Here is a 21,395-nt window from a genome sequence, read left to right on the forward strand (position 1 = left end):
AAGAGGTTCCTGCTGTCAGCTCCACGTTGAGAATACCATCATGAGTCCGAAGATAAACTGTCCATCAGACCCCCATCAGGCACATGCCTCCTCTTCCCCATGCTCTCTTTTCTCCCGAGCTGCCAAACTCTCAAATCAATCCGATTGGCTGTTGTGACAATGACTGAAACTGAAGCATCCATGACGGCCATAGTGGCTCTCAGTTAACACAGCGGAGACCCTGACGCGCGCACAGACGTGGAGCCAACATGGAGCCAGTGGCCCTCTGGTTCCTCTATTGAGCGGTTGTATTAAATATCATGGGCTTTAGAAAGCGAAATGAAACGCTCATGCTAGTGACAGCTGGCACACGCTGGCTCAGGTTAACGTAAATAAATAAACACTGGTGAGGTGGGGGTTTAACATACATTAAAACCATTGGCTGTCTGGTATAAGGTTTTCGGATGAGGACTACGGTTCTGCGGCAGGTTCTCCTTTAGATTGCACACACAGGTAATGCTGAGCTATGGGGAAACACAGAGCTAAGGGTTGATTTCCTGATTTTCTAGAGAGGATGTTGACAACAGTGTCAGGTTTCCTATTAAACAATGGGAAGAAAAAAATTCCACACAGAGCACACTGACGGTTTTTGAGATGTGGCTGCATCAGGGGGTCGCTTCTTTGCAAGATCAATCTTTTATTCATTAAAATGTAGGAAAATGCGGTACAGCTTGTATATGATTAAGAAATAACGCTACAAAAAAAGAGATTTGCTTTGAGAGGTGTACAAATGTGAGCACAAAGGCAGGTACTGTGGAAATACTGAGCACCCAACAATCTTCTCAGCATACACACATCCTGCTGAAACACAGGGGCATAAATACTCCAAAGTCCAGATTGTTTGTCAAGTCCCTTCACAGTTCAAACCCTGCATTATATTTTTCCACACATTCCTTCACTCCTGAAGATGCACCCTTTTCCCACTGTGTCGGCGTCTCTTCCACTTGCTGGTCTTCTTGCCTCTGTTTTTACCCTCTGTGGCACCGGATCTCTTGTCTGTCCTGCCTCTTCGGCCTTCCTGCTTCCCTTTCCTCTTCCGCTTGCTGGTGCAAGTGCTGAGCGACGCATTCAGGGAGCGGATCCTGCAGCAAAAAAAGAAACAGCTGAGCTCAGATGGGCTGGAGGATTACAGGCAGATAAATGGAAGGAGCATCTGAAAACAGCTGTTGTGTCACCACAGCAGGGTTGTTTAGCACATTTAGCCAATGAAAAGGTAAAAAAAAAAAGCTTACTTTTTGTTGAGGATTGGATTCCCTGCTTTTCTTGGCATTGCCTCTATTTTTTCCTCCTTTTCCTCCCCACTTTCTTCAACCTTGCTCACCCCATTATCCTTGAAAGCAAACATTCACATTGTTAATAAAGTTTTTTTCATTTGTATCAAAAACCTTACAATACTAGAGCTAGAAGCAGTAAAATTGATCATTGATCATGGAAGAAGATGAATGATGAATAGATAATTCCTCGCTTACCTGAGTTGCTGCAGGTCCTAACAGGTGACCCCCTGTGAGGTCAAGATCACTGATGGTTGTCACGGTGACAGTGTGGTTTGGGTGATCGTATTGAACAGACTCTGTCATGCCGGTTACCATATCTTCCAGATCATCTTCAGCGGCCGCTGAGAAGGGGGATCAAGTGAAGAAAATAAAATGTTAGCACAGATTCTCAGGGGCTACAAATGAGTAAAATGACTTTAAAACAGACTTTTGCCTCAAACTTACCAAGAGCCTCATTTCTTTCCTTCAACATCTTAATGTATTCTTTATGCCTCTGAAAGCAAACACCCAAATATAAGACCAGCACATCCTTTCCTTATGTGCTCACACAGCTCAGTTTGTGTGGATCAAAACAGAATGTAACTTTGTGTGCTTTTACTTTACACGTACCTCTTCCCGGACTCTGATCTGTTCGTCCTTTATTTTCTTTCGGATTTCTGCCACTGCTGCTTTCCTCCTTTCCACCTTTCGCTTATGGAAACCAGTTAAATAGTCCCTGAAAAGACACATTGGTCAGTGAGGGTTTTTGATATGTGAAGAAATGAAAACGAAAAAATAAAGATAGTAAATAAAGAAACAATATGGCTTAGAAGAACACTACAATGATACAAATGTCAATATTTTACACAGTGTAGTTGTGAAAATGTGATTAAATTGTTGCTTTCGTTAAAGCTTTGGGGAATTTGGTTTTGTTCTGTCATAAGAAAAACCCTTAACATAAACAATCTCGTTAAAACTTCACACTACAATCAAAACACTCAGCAGAAAGCTAATGCTAACCTGATATTGAAATAGGCAAGCCACGGCTAACAGCAGGATGCTAGCTAACAACCACAGTATGTTAAAACACGCTTATCAGTGGATAAACTTACTGTCTGTCTTTGTCGTCAAACGTAACGATGCATTTGTTTTCTCTCTTCTTGGAGCCCGACTTGAATTTGGCATTTGGGGGCACATTGTTATGCTTTTTCGCATTTTTCATGTTTCACACGTGAGTTTACAATACACTTCCGGCTTGCCTTCCTATGTGGCACGTCATTAAAATGTGTCCGACTAGAAATACGTAATACCAGTCTAGAAAAGTTCCGCACACCCTAAACATGTTAAGACCGTACAGTAGGTGAAATCACACATCACCTAAAATAAACACCGTTGTTTTAAGAGGTGCTGTTGTTGCTGCCATTTAAACTTAAACTACAGGGTCCACATATGGATTTTACACCAGGTCATGTTATCTTTTTGATATATTAATGAGACTGAATATGATACCACCTCAAATGAGGTTACATGGTCTGTATTTTTGCCAATCACGAGATGAGTTCTTTGCCTTCCATTTTATTTGATACTTTCTAATTTGGTACTGGCGTTGCCCTGACTCCTCTGACACCTCTGTGGTGTTTCCAATCCCTTCAGGGACTCATTATGTATCCAGGCATGTCACCTCTCTGTAAATTGCTGAGAGTGTTTCATTTAGACTGAGGTGTCCAGTGTTCACCAATTGGCCACACAGAGCGTGTGTGAAAGAGGAAAGCAATAAACTTCAGGCAGTCATCCTCATCAGATGTACGCTGGCATTCACACTCCAACCAATACCCATGCTCAGATGAAACACAAAATGTAGTGTTCTCTCTCTTTTTTTTCTCCATTTCCTCTGCTTTTTGTACTTCCCATTTTACACAATACAACAAGTATGACACTTTTATTACTGAAAGATCATATACGCCAACCACTGTCATGTGTTGTTTTATTATAAAAACAAAGATCAAAATGAACACAGAAATTCAGACAATAAAACACATAAAAGGGGAAGACAAAAAATAACTGTAACATAATTCTAATGATAGCAAAAACTCCTGCCTGCTGATTGCTAGCTGAGCTTTGCTTTCGTCTTTGCATACTTTGACCAATCAGGAAAGAAAACCTGCAATAAGTATTTTCATGACTCTTTAGGTTGTTGATGTACACCTTGGGTGTCTAGATGGTAACCATAGCTTTGCAACTCATGTGAAATCTATACGCATCTTCTTTTCCATTGTGTCCGTTGTTTGTCAAGCTTTACCCTAACCCTAAACCATCCATGTGGATTTATGAAAAATCACTAAACAGGACTGATCCTGGTCACAATGTGGAGGGGAGAACAGAATAATACACAATGAATGGGATGGGCTGGGATCATCGTTTATTTCCTACATCACTGACAGAATAACCAGCATTGGCTTAAATACCTCTGCCTGTAGACGGCATTCTTTAAACCTGACCTAAACCTGAACCTAATCTTGCGAGAGCTTTGCAAATCTAACGTTACCATCTAGACGAAACCCTCGGGTTGACCTGGAAGACAAACTGGAAATTTCTACAAGCATACTTGTGTGTTTGCTTGTATTTTAAAAATTACAGCGTGTACCAAAGAAAGAGTGATTCTAAAATATCAATCTAATTGTTAAAAGGTGGGCATAACTTCTTCAGTAAAATACACAACATCTTCCTATTAGAGATCCACTCCGACAATTTCTGACCCTAAGCTGCTTTTATCAATATAAAATAACAGTGACATAACTGTAAAACTGCCCCTCCCTTCCATAAAAAGCATTTATATTAAAATTACATTACATAACCATTAAATAAGATAATCAGAGCTCAGAAACAGAAATGACAGAATTGCGTATCATGAATAGGTCAACAATTACAAATAAAAAGTGAATTGGACACAAAGATAAAACTCCTCATCCCTTCCAAACATGATGAAACATAATAAAATATTTTTTTTTACATTACATCAAGGCCATTTTGCTTGAGAGCTTTACATCATATGCAGACATCGCTTCTGAAAAATACCATTCCTCACTTTTATCAGTGTTTGGACCATTTGGGCTGAGACTGACCTTCAAGTTTTAAACCACCAAACATCTTTAGAGTATCTGACACTCACTGCCCCTCGGGTGGCTTACAGGAAAGGACAACAGGGATTTTTATGGATGATTTGATACATCATGAGCTCAAACTGACCACAGCTGCTCTTCTCCATCAAACACTTTCTTTTGAAGCCACCATGTAAGGCCACGGCAGGTGAGAGTTTGACGGTGGAGTGCCACTTTAAGGGTGAGGCAGCCTACCTCGCTCTCCTGGTCAGAACTTCACGCCGCCAGATCCAGACTCTGACAGGAAACCGTACGAGTCAACTTTGACATGTTACGATGCTTTCTTTAATGTGTGTGTCTCCTCTCAAGCAGTGGGTTTAATCTACTGTTTATCAGCCTATGTACAACCTATATACAATCATATTGTGAGTTTGTATGCAATTACTTTGTGTAATGTGTGTGCGCGCGTGTATAGGTAGGCATTGTCAAACCTATTGGCCCATAATTGGCTGATTCCCTCTGTTCTTTAGATATCCAATCATTTTTCCCTGTTTTTTGTGAGCATGTCAGCAGCAGCTCAGAGACGCTTTATCAAAATTACGCTGCACTGGACTGAATCGCCACTTTTAAATTGTCAATTAATTCAAATTCAGGGTAACTGACGTGGTGCTTAAATATCCTATTTTTCTCCACAGTACAATGCTGGCATTGTACTGTGCTATGAGGTAGATAAGAAGAGACTCAGCACTGTATGGTTAAAAGCAAGCTAGTCCTTCTGTCTGCATTAACAGCACAGCCGTGCTTGACAGACCTCGGCTGTCTTCTCTTGAATACTCAGACGTCTTTAATCGAAGCCTGAAATTTTAATGAGACATTACACAGTTATTGTAGCACTCATGTTGCCGTGTGTCAATAATGATTGTACAGCTTGGTATCCTACAGCTAATAAATGCACTGCTGCATTGAATTAATTTAAACAGCTATTAGATAATGGTCCCTTTTCCCTTTGGGGCCTATTTAACCTGATTTTCCTTGCTGTGTAGCATTGTTTAAAATGAGGCAGTTAACCAGCATGGTACCATTAGTGACCAGAAGATGGCATGATTGTGCTGCAACAAAGAAACTAAGCATTAAAGGAGCAAATGAGAAGCCTTCAAGGGTTTTGGTGTGGATACAGGACTAACAGTTGAAGTTATGAGAAAAGTGTAGCAGTTTGAAATAAAGTGTTTATATTCATGGCCCTTAATCAATATGAGGCTGATGAGTGATATTTCAGAGTTACATGTTGTTGGTGGATAAGTTGCCTGGTTCACATCTTTGTATGCACGATAGCAAATTGCAGTTTGTATTTTCATTGTTTTGTGAGTAGCCCTAGTCTGTGTCTGTTTGTTCTAGCAGTGTGTGTGTGTGTGTGTGTGTGTGCGTGTGTGTGTGTGTGTGTGTGTGTGTGTTCAGGAGGCAGCGATGGTCGTGCCCCCACTGAGGCGCAGCAGGATCTGTTGACAGTCCTGCAGGGACCGCCGGTCTCCCACCCGCTCCAGGGTGCGCTTGGCCTCGGCTAGCAGGCGTGCGCGGTGCCCGGGTGGAGTTAGCAGGGGCATGGGCAGATGGCGGCAAGCCAGCAGGATGGCATGAGCCCTCTCCCTCTCACCAAGGACGCAATCACCTTCGCAGCAGGGGGAGGAGGAAAAGACGGGTGAAAAATGCAAATTAGTGTCCATTGCCTCCTGGTATGCGTATGTGTGTGTATTTGTGCATTTAAATGAGTGCTAACAGGGTTATGTTGCCTTCTAGATCTATTTCAAGTCAGTTTTTCTATTTTGCCACTAATTAAGATTAAGAACAACCACAGGGGAACTGTGCCTGCTGTCAAGGTGAACTTCCACGCTGAGTTTGTGTGTGTGGATGTGACTGTTCTGAGGTTTGTACTTAAAGCAACAGGTAAGAGTTTGAGTCTCCCTACCGGCTGTGTAGGAGCTGTGTGTCCTGCGTCGGAGGTTGTGCTCCAGTAGTTGGTGTGTCCTCGTGGGACTGGCTCCAGCCATCAGCCTCACTGTTGTCTCATGAAGAAACACCTGCAGGAAAAAAAAAAACACTGTCATCATCAACTATTTCCAGGTGTTTGTCTGAGTGATATCAGAGCAGAGAAACACACATCATTTCACACCACATACAGTGCACGATCAGGGATATTATAAAAGAAATATTCTGCCTTTAGTCAAGCCTTTCATTCAAAGTGCCTCACAGCACCATGAGTGAATATTTCTTAGTCAGTGGTCTCACAGAACCTCATAAAAGGACGCAGTTCAGGTGGTTTTTAGACTCTTGCAGAAGCCAAAACATAACTAATGATCACTGACCGCTGTGAAAGCAGTAGTTGTTAAATACCTCCTGGCTACAGTAATGACGACTCCAGCAAACCCCACGGGTGTGATTGATGTGTTAAACTGCAGTGAGATTTCAGTAGGTGGTGAAATTGGTAGAGAAGTTGATTTCTGATACAGTAAATATGCTATTATCATGAAAAAGATCAGCAGGTGCCAGATGATTTATGGGATTTTTTATTTGCTCTGTTTGGCTTCTAGACAATGAAAGCTTATTCTAAGGCTCCAATAACTTGTTATTGGCATTTGTCCCTATTTTCGACATTTAAAAAGCAAAATGAGCAACAAATTAATCAAAAACACAAGTGTACTGAATAATCTTGCCATGTTGCCATTAAAGGAAACACAGTACGGTCTAGTTCAGAATGACGAATCCCTGGCAGTTACCTACAATTCCTTAGCTCTTATTAAAAATCATGCACATTTTTTTAGAAGTATTGCTACAGAGAAGGATTTTCTGCCTATGCTGCTCTTATAAATGTTCCTAACACTTGAGGAAATTGACCAGAATGTAGGCTTTAATATTGTTGTTGCAGCTTTCGGTTCCTTTTATAATATAAACAATATAATAATGTACACTCTTCTGACTGAATGTCTGACTTGGTCTAGTCACAGATGTACCTTGTGTTGTGCCTGCCTGTAGCACTGTGTGAGCTTTCTGAGCGTGCTGAGGTCCCTCTGGAAACCAGCCAACTGGGATCCAGGGGCTGGGCCAGGTTCTCCATTACTGCTGCCTCCTCGCTGCCATAAACTGGTCCTCAAGGTCAGTAGAAGGTCACAGACCAGCAGCTCCACCCCCTAGGAAGTGAAAGAAGATGAAGATCAAAGTGCTGCTTGGCGCATTTACACAAGGTGGAATTATTGAGAGAAGTTATTTATGCTATCCATTTACTGTGGCTGATTTATACTTCTAAAAGAAACATTTGTGACCCAAGGTGTGACTTAAATATGCCAAATACCCACCAACGACAACCAACCATCATTACCAATGCACCTCGCCCAATATGCATGCCAAAAATCAAAATGTGACCACATGATATTCGGTGCTGTCTAATGTGAAATGGTGCGGTGTGTAGCGGGTGCGTGCAGATCGGGGAGGCCTCTGTACTGCACTGCAGACACATTGCACTCGGCTTCAGGATCATGCAATGCAACTACAATGCACCACAGCCACCTCCTGCTACCCACACAGCGCACACACACACACACACACACACACACACACACACACACACACACACACACACACACACACACACAGCCCCACGTCAGCCCGCCCTGACCCCAACTGAGCATGCAGTGTGTGCGCGGATGTGTAATTGCATGATCAACCCCTGAATGCAGCAACCTCAGTGTGTCCAGATAAGCTAATATGACACGTGTGCAAGAAAGCAGACAAAACATGTTCCGTATCAAACACTCCAACCACAAATCCAGAGCAGATCTGAGAAGAAACTAGTGCCAGTGTTGTTGTAAGGGATTATCTAACCACTACCTTGTTCAGCCAGTTCCCAGATTGGGTGAGAGGCACGGAGATACTGGAGCGCAGGTAGCTGCTGGCTCTGTCACAGTGGGACAGGCAGGCTACTGCCCCTTCTCCCTTCAGAGGGGACAGACTCATCTGAACTGCCTTGCAAAGCAGAAGCACAGCCTTGGGCAGAGGGTGGCTGAAAAAGAGCGACGAGAGACAGACAGTGAGAAGACATTCATCTCTTTAGATAAAGTTTAGGTGAGAGATAACCCTGTACAAAGTTAGGACTTCCATGTCTCTGAAAACTTCATGATGCTTCATCTTCATCATGTCTATCTTAATGTCTTGTAGAGTGGGAGCTTGTGATTTGTAGGTGTACTGAACATTTTTTACTTCACTTACTCAAGAGTGTGCAGAGCCCTCGGCATCCGCTCTGCTTCTGCCAACAGTGACCTCACGGCGACATCATCGCCCTGCAGCCAATGCACAGCAGCCTTCAGGACCAAAGCCCACCAACGACTCACTGGGTCACCCACTGGCAGGAGGAACAGAAGGAAATGATGTAGAATGAAAAAATTATATAAAAAGTTGATCCTAAATGCTAATTTGGTTGTCCGTATATGAGAAACAGAGCCAAATAAAATCTATTCGTGTTCACAGTAGCAACTCAGACGGCTATCTGGTTAATTGTCACTGAAGTAAAAAAGGTTCAGCCTCTTCCCCACACAAACATCCGATGTGATTACTGCCTTCTTGTGATTGGACAGGCTTGTTCTCTCCATGATCATCATACCTGGAGTGGTGGTGTGATTGGGAGGAGTTGAGAAAGGAGGAGGAGGGGAAGTTGAGTCCTCTGTACAGCTGTTCAATAACTGCAGGAACTCTAGAGCATTGGAAAACTCCCTGAAAGGGGGAACAGACCAAGAGAAAAGGGGGTCAACAGATCCAGGGATTAATTAATTAATTCACATCAAACTGTCAAAAATACTGCTGGTACTCCTGCCTTACCCAGAGTCGTCCTTGCGTTTGTCTGCTTCAGAGTCACTCTGTGGCTGGATGAGGGTGTGAACAGCTCTCTCCAAAAGCTTCCTGCAGAAACAGCGGTGCAGCTGGGCAATGGGGTCAGCTGGAAGAAAAAGAGGGAAGCAGTTAAATCAGCAGCACAAGGCATTTTTAATTTACATATATTTATAGTTTGTGTTCATAGGTAAGGCAAAGACAACCAGCAAAATACTGAATTTATACATTCAGTAAAAAGTCATAAAATATTTACGAGTTAATCTGTCGAGTCGAGTTTCCCAGCACAGCAAAGAATCATACTATTTATTCTAGGTATATAAAGTTCCGCACAGTGCAGCAGATCTCCTACGCTAACCCAGCCAATTTGGCCAACATGATTCAATATTATATCTATCCATTTTCTGACACTTATCGGTGGCAGCAGGATAAGCAATGTGGTCCTGATGTCCCTCTCCTCAGCTACTTTTTTGCAGCTTATCCTGGCAGATCTCGATACGTTTCCAAGCCAGATGTGATATATAAGGTAAAACCTCCAAAAGAACTGGCTGGTTCCTTTAAACGAGTTCCAGATATATGAGCTCCTTAGCCCATCTCTGAGGCTGACCCAGCCACCCTACTGAGGAAACTCATTTTGGCTGCCTACATCCGTGATCTCCATGAAAAATTAAGTTAAAATTAGAAGGAAGTGAGAATGGAATAATAGAAGAATGAAAGAAAGACATTAGAAGTAAAATAGAATACGGTCCAACACCTGTATGTATGACATACCTGGGTCTCTCTGTGAAGTGTACACCTCGTCGGTGCTCTCTGACTTCACCGACCAATCACAACTGAGGAAGAACTGCCTACCCAGTGGGGTGAAGAGCCAGCGCAGGCAGTCTGGGATGGGCTTGGTCTCTGATTGGTTGGCCACACTCTCAGCGCAACACAACAGATAACCCTGAGAGGAAGACACGGAAGAAGCCAATTATTAAAAGAAAATCACACACTGGTGAAAATTAGTCTTTATTTCCCCTGCGGTGCTGTTTGTGATGGTTTATGAGATGAACTGGACAAATAATGAGACAGGTAGTGATGACAGACACAAGAGACTTACAGGTAGACAGGAAAGATGGTGGCCCAGCAAGGTACGCAGGGCTGTTGCTGCAGTAACATAGATCTGGGTGAGCTGGGCAGGGGCCATCTTGCCTTGGGCACTCTCGCTGAGGTTGACGGCGCTCAGAGAGAGAGACAAAGCCCACAGGCTGCTACGCTGAGGCAGCTTTCCTGCAGAGAGAGAGAGAGAGAGAGAGAGCAGAAACTGTATCACTGTGCTTAAATCTTGATAGCAAAATGAAAGGAAGGTGTAAAAATGATTTTTATGTATTGTGTACAGCATCTGCCCAATTTCTTCACACCAATCACCTGTGAGTTGCAGCTGGCTCAGCCGATGGCAAACCAGTGCTGCGTCCTTCGCACTGGTCCTTGCCTCCTCTCCCTCATGCTTTCCCCCAACCTGGTGAACCAGCCAGCCCAGAGGTGTTGGACGATGCAAGAAGTAGCGAATTAGATTCCAGGACAGCGAGCAGACCAGGTCCAGATTGGTAGAGGGAAGAGCTCTGGTCAAGATGGACAGGCAGGTCTCTAAGCTGGCCATAGCTGCTGTGTAATCTCCCTGCAGGCGAGACGAGACGAGAAATAATAGTAAGCTAAACAGTATTCGGGAAAAAAATGACTTAAAGACTGAAAGATGGGGGGGGGGCATGCAAAGATAGTGTTAGATCACAAATTGAGCAAACGCTAAAAACATTTGCATGCAGCGAACAGGCAGGCTAAACTGAGACATCAAAATGATGAGAAAAAGAAATGAAGTAAAACATAAAATCTAATTCTCCAAGTGCATCCAAAGTTGTAGAAAAGAATATGTGAAACCAGTATTCATATTTTTCCATTTATTTAGAAATGCCATCTCACTCCTTCTTTAAAAAGTTTCCTTAACACACAAAGTAACATATGCAAGGAAAAATACATAGAAATAACACACTGATCTGTACTCACCCGGTTGAGATGCAGGTCGGCTTGTTTGCGATGCCTCCAGAATGACACAGATTTTGGCGAGTGAAGAGGTGTGACAGGCTCCCACAGGTAGAGCACCCTGACACAGCCCCACACCGCTCCCACCCCGCTCAGCACCCACACCATCACCCACGGCAACAGGCACCGCAGCCAGGATGCTGGAGGATGCGAAGAAATGAGACACGTGGTAAGGTCATTACACATCTAACAGCCAAGTATCCTGCTGTGCCACAACGTCTGTCGCTGATAAACAGAAGGGTCAGCCTGCTCACCGAAGTCCTGCGTGTGACTTGGGAACCAGAAAAGGGTTCTAGAGGGCCCATGGCCTGCAGATACGCTGGGGTTCACTGAGGCCTCAGAGCCCAACAAAGATGGCAGCGGGTTTAAGGACAGGCAGAAGAAGGTCAGGGCACAGAGAAGCAGTCGAGAACGATCCATCACTCCAACCGAGGAGGGAGAGTCTGGCTCACTCTTCAACTGAGAGACACAAAGAGAGATAAAGAAGAGGTTCACAATGATGAACAATTATACTGAAGACATCTACATTAAACTTACATCATACGTCTTGTTCGGCATACTTTGCCAACACTGTATTTAATTGTGGACACATACGATGTCTAGTGACAAGAGAGTAGTTACTGCTACATTGGCCCTGTTGTGACGGCATGCACATCATATAGCATCAAATGTGTCAAATATGTCAAATGTGTGTTATGATGAGACAACGGAAAAGACCGTACAGAAGAGGCCTAATGCCACCTTTGTGTTTTACCTGATCGTGCTCCAGCAAGGGGCTGCCTGGCTCTGAGTCCACACAGTACGGAGAGAACTGGTGAGGGGAACCAGAGCCAGAGTCTGAGGCTGGAGGTGACATCATCACTATTTCCTGTTTAAGCTCCACATCTTCAGGCAGTGTCACTGGCTCTGAGATGGAGAGAGAGAGAGAGACTGATTGAAATCTCAAATTGGTACAGATTATGCTCTGGTTACGATGTTTAATGATGTAAAACACTTACTGTTCTTCTGGTTGGCCATCTTAAGGGCCAAGTTCTCCTGACGTAGTTTGTGGTTGACCTGTTGCAGGTACTTGATGTAGTCTATGGCCTTCCTCAGCACTCCTGACTTGTGCATCTGGAAAGAGAGACACGGAAGAGGACATGTGAAGATCCAATTTCAGTCAAACTCATAAATGAGGTTTTCCCCGAAAATTCAAGCTCTGAAACAATTTATGATATCAAAGTGTTGTTAAAGTCTCACCATCCCAGTGTGAAAATCACTAACCTTTGCGTCATTGCCCATGACCAGATCTCTGAGCTCCACGATTTTGTCGTTGATGGAGGACCGGTACCTCTTCTCGATAATGTTGTGGGTTGTCCTCCTCTCGCCCTCCTTCACCACTCCTCCCGGGCCTAATCCTCCTCCCATCATCTGGCCTTGGTCCATGCTTGATTTGACGTTTGTGCAGTTGGAGGAGCCTGGCTGTAGCTGCTTGATTGGCAGCTTGTCTCCTCCTCCCATCACAACAGGGACGGTGGTCAGGATGTTACTGCTCATCAGCGTCTGGGAGCAGAAATCAGTTGCTGTATTAGCTTGTGTGTGAATTATTGACAGCACAGTTTTCCTTTTTAAGGGTTCAAAATTGTGAGCATTAGTAACTACTGAATAGAAATATAAAATCTTTTATGCTAGCTATATACCGGGACTTGCAGAGCTGTGTTCTGGATGGGCGTGGTCAAGGTGGTGATCCCTGTGGGGCTCTGCATGGTAGACAACACCTGTGTGCCATCTGGTTTAAGCGTTGTCAGAACCAGTGAATCTGTCTTCAGAATCTGAGGCTGCTGGACCAGAACCTGATGGAAAGACGTCCAAATGTGAGAGGCTTTTATGTTTTGCTTACCTATATCTGTGTTTTTTCTATACACCAAACACTCTATAACTAATTAGGGTTAGAGTGTTCGAGTTAGGGTACTTACAGGTACTTGCTGCATCTGCTGTTGCATAGTGTGGACTGTAGTGGGCGCTGTGGAGAGAGTCTGGATGGTCTGACCGGCTGGGGTCAGAACACGCTGGTGCTGAATGGTCACTGGTTGGAGCTGTGGTGAAGTCATAATGCTCTGCATCTGTGGTTGGAGAACTGGGAGTAGGAGACAAGACAAATAATGTTCTTTATAATGTGAATTCACCACAATGTCGACCATTTCATGACATCGGTATCATACGTTCAACAGAACTCTCTCCTATTCCTCTCTTTAGTCACCTTGGAAACCAGCACCAGGGTTCTGGTGGCAGATGACAGGGCTCTGGATGAAACGTGACTGTCCGCCACTGGAGGCAATCATCACCGTTTGGGCTGCCTGGGTCTGGATGGGCAGGGGCGTCTGGCTGTGCGTCTGAACCAGGGTATGAACTGGGAAGGTCTGGGTCTGCATAGGGATCCCCTGAGTGTGCATCTGCATTAAAGCAAAAAAAATAAAGTTTCATCTCAAGAAGCATTATTTCCACAGAGTTACTAAAAAATCTGATGCACATAAGACAGATTTAATAGGAGAAAGAGGGTGGATCACAAACATGCTTAAAAGATTACAATAAGGCGGAACAACTAAGATCGATAGCAGGCTGCTGTAACCCAGAGAACATAGCAAAGGAGAAAGATTCGGAATTTCATAGTTAGATGTACCGTTACAATCTGTATTAGGTTATGAGACTTCATACGAGCAGCATTCTAATAGTTTAAAAAACTTGAACTTATAGGGTATAGAATTGACTTCACATCTTACTATAGGTAGGAAATTTCAGATATATATAGCTTAGAAAAATCTTTTTTTTTTTTTAGATATTTACAAACTTAATTTAACAATAAGATAAAATCTTTGGATAAATGTGATACCAACATATTGATATATTCATTGACATGACTGCTCTTTCTCCACAATCTATCTGGGTGATATTGCAGCTCATTTACAGATGAAAGACAAACATCTACTAAAGATATTATTAGCAGCCAGCAAGAAAGCTGTAACACAAACACGGTTACAGACTGCACCTCCAACAAAGACGGCCTGGATTGTGAATAATATCCAAAACATGGAAAGAATGACTTGTGCACTAAATCTAAGGGCTTACAAATTCTTACAATCCAGGGGAAAATGGGTTGGGTTTGTGACCTCACAAGATGATTACTGATTTGTTACTGTATGAACTGGAATGTATTTCCATGACCTGTATGTGAAGGAAGTGAATGTAAAGGTGACCAGATGTTCCTTTTATGCTTTGTTTGCTGAGTTCTATACTTTTTTGAAAAAATAATGTTGAAAAAATTTATTGTTTTAGGAAAAAGGTCATTCACTCAAGACAATAAATTACATCTCTCAGCCTGACAACAGTTTTGCTGAGGTGTGCATTACTGGTTATAGGGATGGTGAGCTCTGGCAGTACTTTTTCTGCTGTCAGCAGAGACTGTTTTTTAGTAAGGATGGCACAATAACAGAAAATAAATCCACACTCTCTCTACAACAGATAATGAAAATACAGAGAGACAGGAACTCTGAAAACACCCTGAGACTTTAAACTACAGCACTAATTCATCATAGCAGCAGTAATATAGCCCATTCAAATCCACCAAAAGCTTTCAATAAGCGAAATGTATATCAAAAGGGTTTGTGTGTGAAAGTAGTGTCAGATATTTGATACCTGGATGGTGGGCTGGGCCGTCTGTTGGGGCTGAGGCTGGATGGGCTGGACCACCTGAGGCCGTGGCTGGAGGAGTGGAGGGCTGCGGGTCACCTGCTGCTGCCCTGTGGAAGCGGTGGTGGGAGAAGGGGTCTGTGCTGGAGTGAGTGGAGGGGTGAGGGGAACAGACTGGGGAGACAGTGTCTGGGAGGGGGTGAGGCTGACGGAGCTCTGGTAGGAAGCAGGGGCTGGTGTCTGGGGAGTCTGAGGGGTTTGAATGGCAGGTCGTGGGCTGGTGCTGGCGCCGCCACTCTGTATAGAGCCTGCTGAGGTCACATGCTCCTCAAATAAGTCTGGGAAGTCCCCCACCTGGTTGCTGACAAACTGCAGCATCTCTGAAGAGATGGAGAAAGCAGAACGGACATTACAAGTCTAGATTTGTTACGTTTAAATTATGTAATAAGGGACAAGCTCTTGCATTGGGGGAAAGATGTTAATACAGCATGAGGTAAATGTCAAACATTTGATTTTACAATTCTGAAATTTGAAATGTTCGATACAGAGAAATATTATTTCAATAATAAGAGACACAACAAACAACAAAATGTTGTATAACATAGAATATGAATAATGTATCGACAGCAGCAGATCAACATAAATCCCATAACTGATGATAAGTTATCTGACTGCCTTTAAGCTCAGGCTCTGGCTACACCCAATACTGTGGTAACAGGAGGTAACAATCTATATATGCCACTTTCCCAAGTGTCCTTGAGATAGAACTTATGAGGTATTATGGTTGCCCAACTATAGGTCTGGCTTGATGTGTGATTGCTGTTTATTACTAACAGATAAGACAAGAGAGCCCTGGATAATTTCACAGACTGGCCTTGAATTGGTGCATGCACACACAGAAACAGCTACTGTTCTGTCATTAATCAGTAAACAGACTGTACAGAAAACAAAAGGCCTTCAAACAGATAGCCTTGAAAAGATGCGAGGTAATCTTACTGATGGCCCAGAAAGACAATGGGAGCAAGTTAAAATAGCACTTAGATAAATCTGAATCTGACAGCACAGAGAGGCCTGCTGGATGGATGGAACTATGATGATCATGTTAAACACCATCTAATCGAACTCAGTAAATGACTCCTTACTTACAGTAGAGATACAAAACTGTACTTATCAAAGACTTTGCCTTGATGGTAAGTGATGTACATACTGGGTGTTAGGGTTCAGTAATATGATAATAATATAATACAATATATATGATGGTTAACACTCAGTGGCCTGCTTATGTGACCCACCTCGCTAAAACTGCAAATCATCACCTCCTCGTTAAGGTTATAATTATTGAAGGAAGGAGTGAATGAGCACAAAATCAATTTATAAAACGTATGTGTTTACTTTAATCAAAGCGACTAACTATTTGCATAAACTTTATGTTTATTTCAATTAAGAAAGCACTGAATTATGAGCAGAGGGCAACACATGAACGTGGTCAGAGCCATTTTGCTCTGCACAGCTTGTGAAGCTTTGTGTGTGTGTCCGGATCTTCCTGGTCTGCAGGAGTTTGGGATAAAGTTCAGGAAGACAGGTGTGTCGCCTAGCAACAGCTGTAATGACACGCGATCAGTGGCCCTAAATCTTACAAACCAGAAAATTCTGTATCTGATTATTTGAATTCAGTGGCCGATTACTGACCAACCAAAAACATCCCATCTCATGAGGAGGAGCTTAGTATTCGAGGTTTAAGAATGCTGTGAGAAATGTGCTGCCCTGCAGTCTGTAATGTTCTCTCAGCAATCTGAAGCATAGAACACTTTTTACTAAAGTGAAGAGTTTCATTTGTCTGCGTCTGTGTCTCAGTGGTCGGTTCCTGTGAATCTATTAGTGGTTATTTAATTAAAGTTACTGAAGGGTGAAGAAGAAAAAGAAACTCAACCTGATTTAAGGTGTTCATTTAACACAAGGTAATTTAGGAGACTGTAGTTTGTGGTGCTGTTAAATTGAATTCCATTATACTGAGAGGAGATTTTTTTTTTTTCATGTCTAGTAGTGCTATGGAGCAGTTTGTTGTAAGTGCATTCCTGTTTTACTTGCATCAAACACACACATTAAGATACACATGCAAGACACAGTCCAGGAAATGGTTTCACACTACTCCTCTGATTGACAGGAGGAAATAACACACCAAGATATGCAGCACTGTGTATCCAGCAAACGCAGGGAAGAAGAGCACTTTAAAAAAAGTGCAAGTATTTTATGGAGGAAGAAAATACATTCAATATATTTATTAGACCTCAAGGATACACAAAATGTTTTGATGAATAAAACTAAATGTAAATAATAACATGTAATTTGTTTGTTTACATATAATACTACAATCTATATACTACTATTTTTTTTTTTAAATCTTCCATCCTTATTTGGTGACAACATCTCTTACTTACTTTAACTTCTTGACATCTATGGGGGGAAAGCAGTTTGGAGAGGAACACAAGCCTGTGGTCCAATATTGTAGAAAACACCATGTTTTTCATGGTCCCACAGGACTTTGGAACTTCAAGGTTTTACAGCTGCCTAACAGGTTCTGTATGATACTGATGGCCTATACTATACTGGCCTCAGCCATCAGGTTCAGGTCAGTGAACAGAGTCTGCAGCCTTGAACTTAGTCTTACTGTACAACAGAGTCAGACTAGACAATCCAACAGACCAGACTCACTGACTATGTCAGAGGGACATCATAGCACAATCCTATTGAGAAGAACCTTTATTGTTTTAATATTTTGAGTGGGAAAATTGATTACAAATTAATATTAGCAATGTCTGTCTGAGACACTGGATATTTCACAGCCCAGAGATCTGAACAGCCCTGTTTCATTCTATTGATGTTACAGTGCAAGTTAACAATAAGTTTGCCTTGCTTCACATGTAGAAGTAAATCCCAGTCACTACTTTGTGACATCTGACAATTACTGATCACATTCGTTATTTAAATCCTTACTGGACACATGTTTTATATGATTGCCTGCACCAACACAAGAGATTCATTATCAGGCTTCTGCCGGGCTGGATGACAAACATTGATGATCATTTGAATCGGGTGTGTTGGAGCAAGGAAACATCTAAAACGTGCAGGGCAATAAGCTTCCAGGACCAGGACTGGGAAAAAATGCCTTAGAGTGAGGGGGAAACTCTAATACAGTGCTCTAATAATGTGTCTACTCAATATCAATCAAAAAATCTTGTCATTTTATCTATTAACCCATTTTTCTCTTATTTTTACTTGTTTCATAAAGCGATGCAATGAAGTAAACACTTAACTAGTGTAGTTAGTTGGCTCTTATACTTTTGCAAGGTTTCTGCTGTAGTTTAGAACTGCAGCATACTATATTTAACTTTGTCATTATTGTATATCAATCACATTTTACCCTAAACACAACACAAAAGGCCTAGAAGCCAGAATAGATGTATGTGGCTGGAAAGTTGAGACAGTAGAGAAATTAAACTTTCTCACAAACATTTAACAATAAGCCATTCTCACTTTTGTCAGCAACAGCAACCAACCTCTGACTATCTGTCATCGCTTGTTGCATTTCAGTATAGTGTAGAAAACAGTAAAAGTGTTATAATCTATGTATCTATTTATATATATGATTTAAACGAAGGTCACAACAGACTAACTGGCTAACCAAGGATAGTAATTCATGTGTCTGTGACACTTGTTGACACGGTGAGGTTAGCAGTGCTAGAGGAAGATTAACAGTGGCAGTACTTCTTAAATCCTATTCATAATGGCAAAAATAGACTATTAAATGGTTCAGGTTGAAAATGTGCAGAATCATCTTTTATTCAGCCCTGATTGAAAACAATACAGAGTGTCAGACAGATTTGGATATACAGTGTCATAGGAACATTGATTGGTCTTTCAGCTCAAGAACTTTTACCCGCTTGTCCTTCACATGTCACATATACAAGCACACATCATGTGGGCAGAGTCAGACAGACACTTGTACGCCTCCATGGGGGGCACACTGTTCATGACAGACAGGACAAAGCAGCTCTGAGCCCCCAGAGCTTCAGACAAGCTGACACAAAGGGTAAATCCATCAAAGGGGGACAGTTTCCTCGGCTGCTCAGCGCAAAGAAAACAGGTTATATAACCAGATCCGCAGTTGCTAAGAGAATAATTGGGAGAGGGAGAATGTTCTAGATGAATATAGGGTCTAGTCCGTGAGCCCTTACAGGGGCCTCTAAGATCTTTCACTCAATGAAATGCACATGGCTCGTCTGAGGAACAAAGGTTAAATATCTTTGGAGGTCTACAGTGAACCAGTCTCATTGCTCTCTCTGCTGCACAAAGAGAACAATGAGGTCAAGATTTGAATGAGGCTGTGGTCATTTTAAATACATGAAACAGAAGAAAATATTATTGCAGACGATTTTTATGATTCTGTAATTCAATTCTTCTTCAGTTGGAAAATTAGATTTATCGATTGGCTGCAGGCCTAACGGAGGCTGAGTGAAGCAAAACTAAAGTGTGGGCTGTCTTTACTGCAGCTCCAACTGTGAATTCATCAGTCAACCCTCAGTTGTCATCTCTCTCTCTCTCTCAGACACACACACACAATCTGTACATTCCTCTCTTTTGACACAATGATTAAGTGGGATTACATAACTGTGGCTGGGGCTGTGCTGTCTGCTCATTCTGTCCAAGGGCCCCCTTTGAAAAGAGAATTAACACCAAAGGCAGGTAGAGTTTCATAGATGTTTCATAGGCCTGTGTGCAGTATCATCAATGTTGGCCATTATTGTTTGTTACATTGTCTTGTTAAGTACAGTGTTGTATGTTGGCGAGTATTATAAACCCACTGGCCCGAGACCCAGTTCATCTCACACTGTCTGACCCCACACAAACAAACGCCACCACTCCATCAGTCCGGTCTGGTGACTTAGCATTCAGTAAAATTCCATCCTAATGGAAATCTGGTGACTCTGCGCTGGCCAGCGTTATACCAAAAGCCCTGTCCTTTCACTTTGTGCCAAAGGGTGAAACTTGTTTTGATAAGGGGGAGATGGGATCAGGGATGCTGTTTGTTCGCTGAGCGCATGCCTGCAAAGTGCAGAACGGGATCTTTTCCAGAGATGATGTCCCAGAAACTCTGCACAACAATTTGGCAGAATATCCTTGGAAAAGAAACACGAAAGGCTTTTTTTTCCTCCATTAAATTCTACAAAATCTTGACATGAAAGTCATGAAATCTAAACAATGGTCCTCGGCTTCCTGTAATAACGTAGTCATGCATGATGAGCAAGTCACACTCTTGTGTCTCCCTTCACTGCCCACATACACAGCATCCTGATAAATGACACCTCTGACTAAAAACCCCTTCTGCTTCATGGAAAGTAACACTCTATGTAAAAGAGCAATTACTTTTCTATTGAAGCACGAGTGTTTACTGTGACACACAGCATCGAAAACACTACAGAGAGCATAACCTCAAAGCCTAAAATGTACAATTTGTGGATATATTGAACTGGCTATGTGACATAATAGCTTCCATAAGTCATAATCTACAAAAGGTGGTATTCGCAATGTGCACACTGACTTAAGTCAATAACCCATCTATCATTTTTTAGCCAAAATATTAGGCTGTAGGACTTTGAAATACTGATCTCTCTATATACACTAGCTATAGTGTAACTGCGTTGACACCAAACTTTGTGTCTTATGCAGAATCACTGACAGACCTCCTTCCGCTGGGCAGGTTGAGCATCTCACAGAGCTGTCGGACTGAGCGCAGACAGGCCAACACTAAATTAGGAAACAACAACAGTGGACAGCAGTGGCACAACTACTCACCGTCGATGTCTCCCAATGTGAATTCGTCCCCTAATTCCGCTAGAGTCGTGTCCATGTTCTCCATGCTGGAGATGTACTCTCCGCCGTCCATCCTGTCTGTCAGCAGCTCGCCTCCCCGGCTGTCACCGGAGGGTCGCTGGAGAAAAGCCACACGATTCGCAGGCGATTCTGTGGCGTTCAGCGACGCCTACAACACCCTTATCTGACCAGGAAGCTTATTCTTTTCCCGAACGACCGTAAATCAACACTTGCGCCTCAAGAGAGGCAGACTTCTACGTCGATAAACTCATTTACCACCGATTTATGCTTAAGACGACGCCATCTTGTTTTACGCTCATTACGTCATTCACAAACAGACTCTGTGGCCAAAGGCGGGCTCTGATTGGTCCTGACCTCGCTGTTGTTGTCATGAGACCAGTCATGATCGTCCAATGACAAGGTCGTGTTCACCGTGGTCTGATAGTACGTCAACCATCAGAAGCTCCAGTGTTATTTGAATAAACCGCGCCCCCTACCTTCATGAATAAAGGTGGTGGTT

General features: G+C 42.7%; 2 protein-coding genes across 2 annotated transcripts; both read right to left on the reverse strand.

Moving 5' to 3' along the window:
* Positions 1-647: 647 nt before the first annotated feature.
* On the reverse strand, positions 648-2,550 carry nol12 (nucleolar protein 12). Its single transcript, XM_070847518.1, has 6 exons — positions 2,405-2,550; positions 1,923-2,028; positions 1,758-1,806; positions 1,509-1,654; positions 1,272-1,369; positions 648-1,121 (listed from the first exon to the last, which is right to left on the reverse strand). Exons 1-6 carry the CDS (start codon positions 2,512-2,514, stop codon positions 935-937), a joined length of 696 nt encoding a protein of 231 aa, XP_070703619.1. The 5' UTR covers positions 2,515-2,550; the 3' UTR covers positions 648-934.
* Positions 2,551-3,694: 1,144 nt separating this feature from the next.
* Positions 3,695-21,192, reverse strand: srebf2 (sterol regulatory element binding transcription factor 2). The gene is made up of 20 exons (XM_070847442.1): positions 20,858-21,192; positions 15,011-15,384; positions 13,578-13,770; positions 13,294-13,454; positions 13,018-13,170; positions 12,602-12,880; positions 12,337-12,451; positions 12,093-12,244; positions 11,593-11,797; positions 11,303-11,478; positions 10,670-10,919; positions 10,362-10,531; positions 10,034-10,205; positions 9,254-9,371; positions 9,039-9,148; positions 8,648-8,780; positions 8,270-8,441; positions 7,396-7,572; positions 6,354-6,465; positions 3,695-6,056 (listed from the first exon to the last, which is right to left on the reverse strand). Exons 1-20 carry the CDS (start codon positions 20,946-20,948, stop codon positions 5,842-5,844), a joined length of 3,528 nt encoding a protein of 1,175 aa, XP_070703543.1. The 5' UTR covers positions 20,949-21,192; the 3' UTR covers positions 3,695-5,841.
* Positions 21,193-21,395: the final 203 nt, after the last annotated feature.

The sequence above is a fragment of the Pempheris klunzingeri genome, chromosome 17, assembly GCF_042242105.1.
Source record: "Pempheris klunzingeri isolate RE-2024b chromosome 17, fPemKlu1.hap1, whole genome shotgun sequence".
Taxonomy (NCBI): domain Eukaryota; kingdom Metazoa; phylum Chordata; class Actinopteri; order Acropomatiformes; family Pempheridae; genus Pempheris; species Pempheris klunzingeri.

Coding starts and splice junctions, on each gene's coding strand:
- nol12 (XM_070847518.1), bottom strand. CDS start 2,514: ATGAAAAATGCGAAAAAGCATAACAATGTGCCCCCAAATGCCAAATTC. Junction 2,029..2,404: donor TTTGACGACAAAGACAGACA/GTAAGTTTATCC, acceptor GTGTCTTTTCAG/GGACTATTTAACTGGTTTCC. Junction 1,655..1,757: donor GGAAAGAAATGAGGCTCTTG/GTAAGTTTGAGG, acceptor CCCCCTTCTCAG/CGGCCGCTGAAGATGATCTG.
- srebf2 (XM_070847442.1), bottom strand. CDS start 20,948: ATGGACGGCGGAGAGTACATCTCCAGCATGGAGAACATGGACACGACT. Junction 10,532..10,669: donor GAGCCAGCTGCAACTCACAG/GTGATTGGTGTG, acceptor CTCTCTCTGCAG/GAAAGCTGCCTCAGCGTAGC. Junction 6,057..6,353: donor ACACAGCTCCTACACAGCCG/GTAGGGAGACTC, acceptor CCTGCTGCGAAG/GTGATTGCGTCCTTGGTGAG.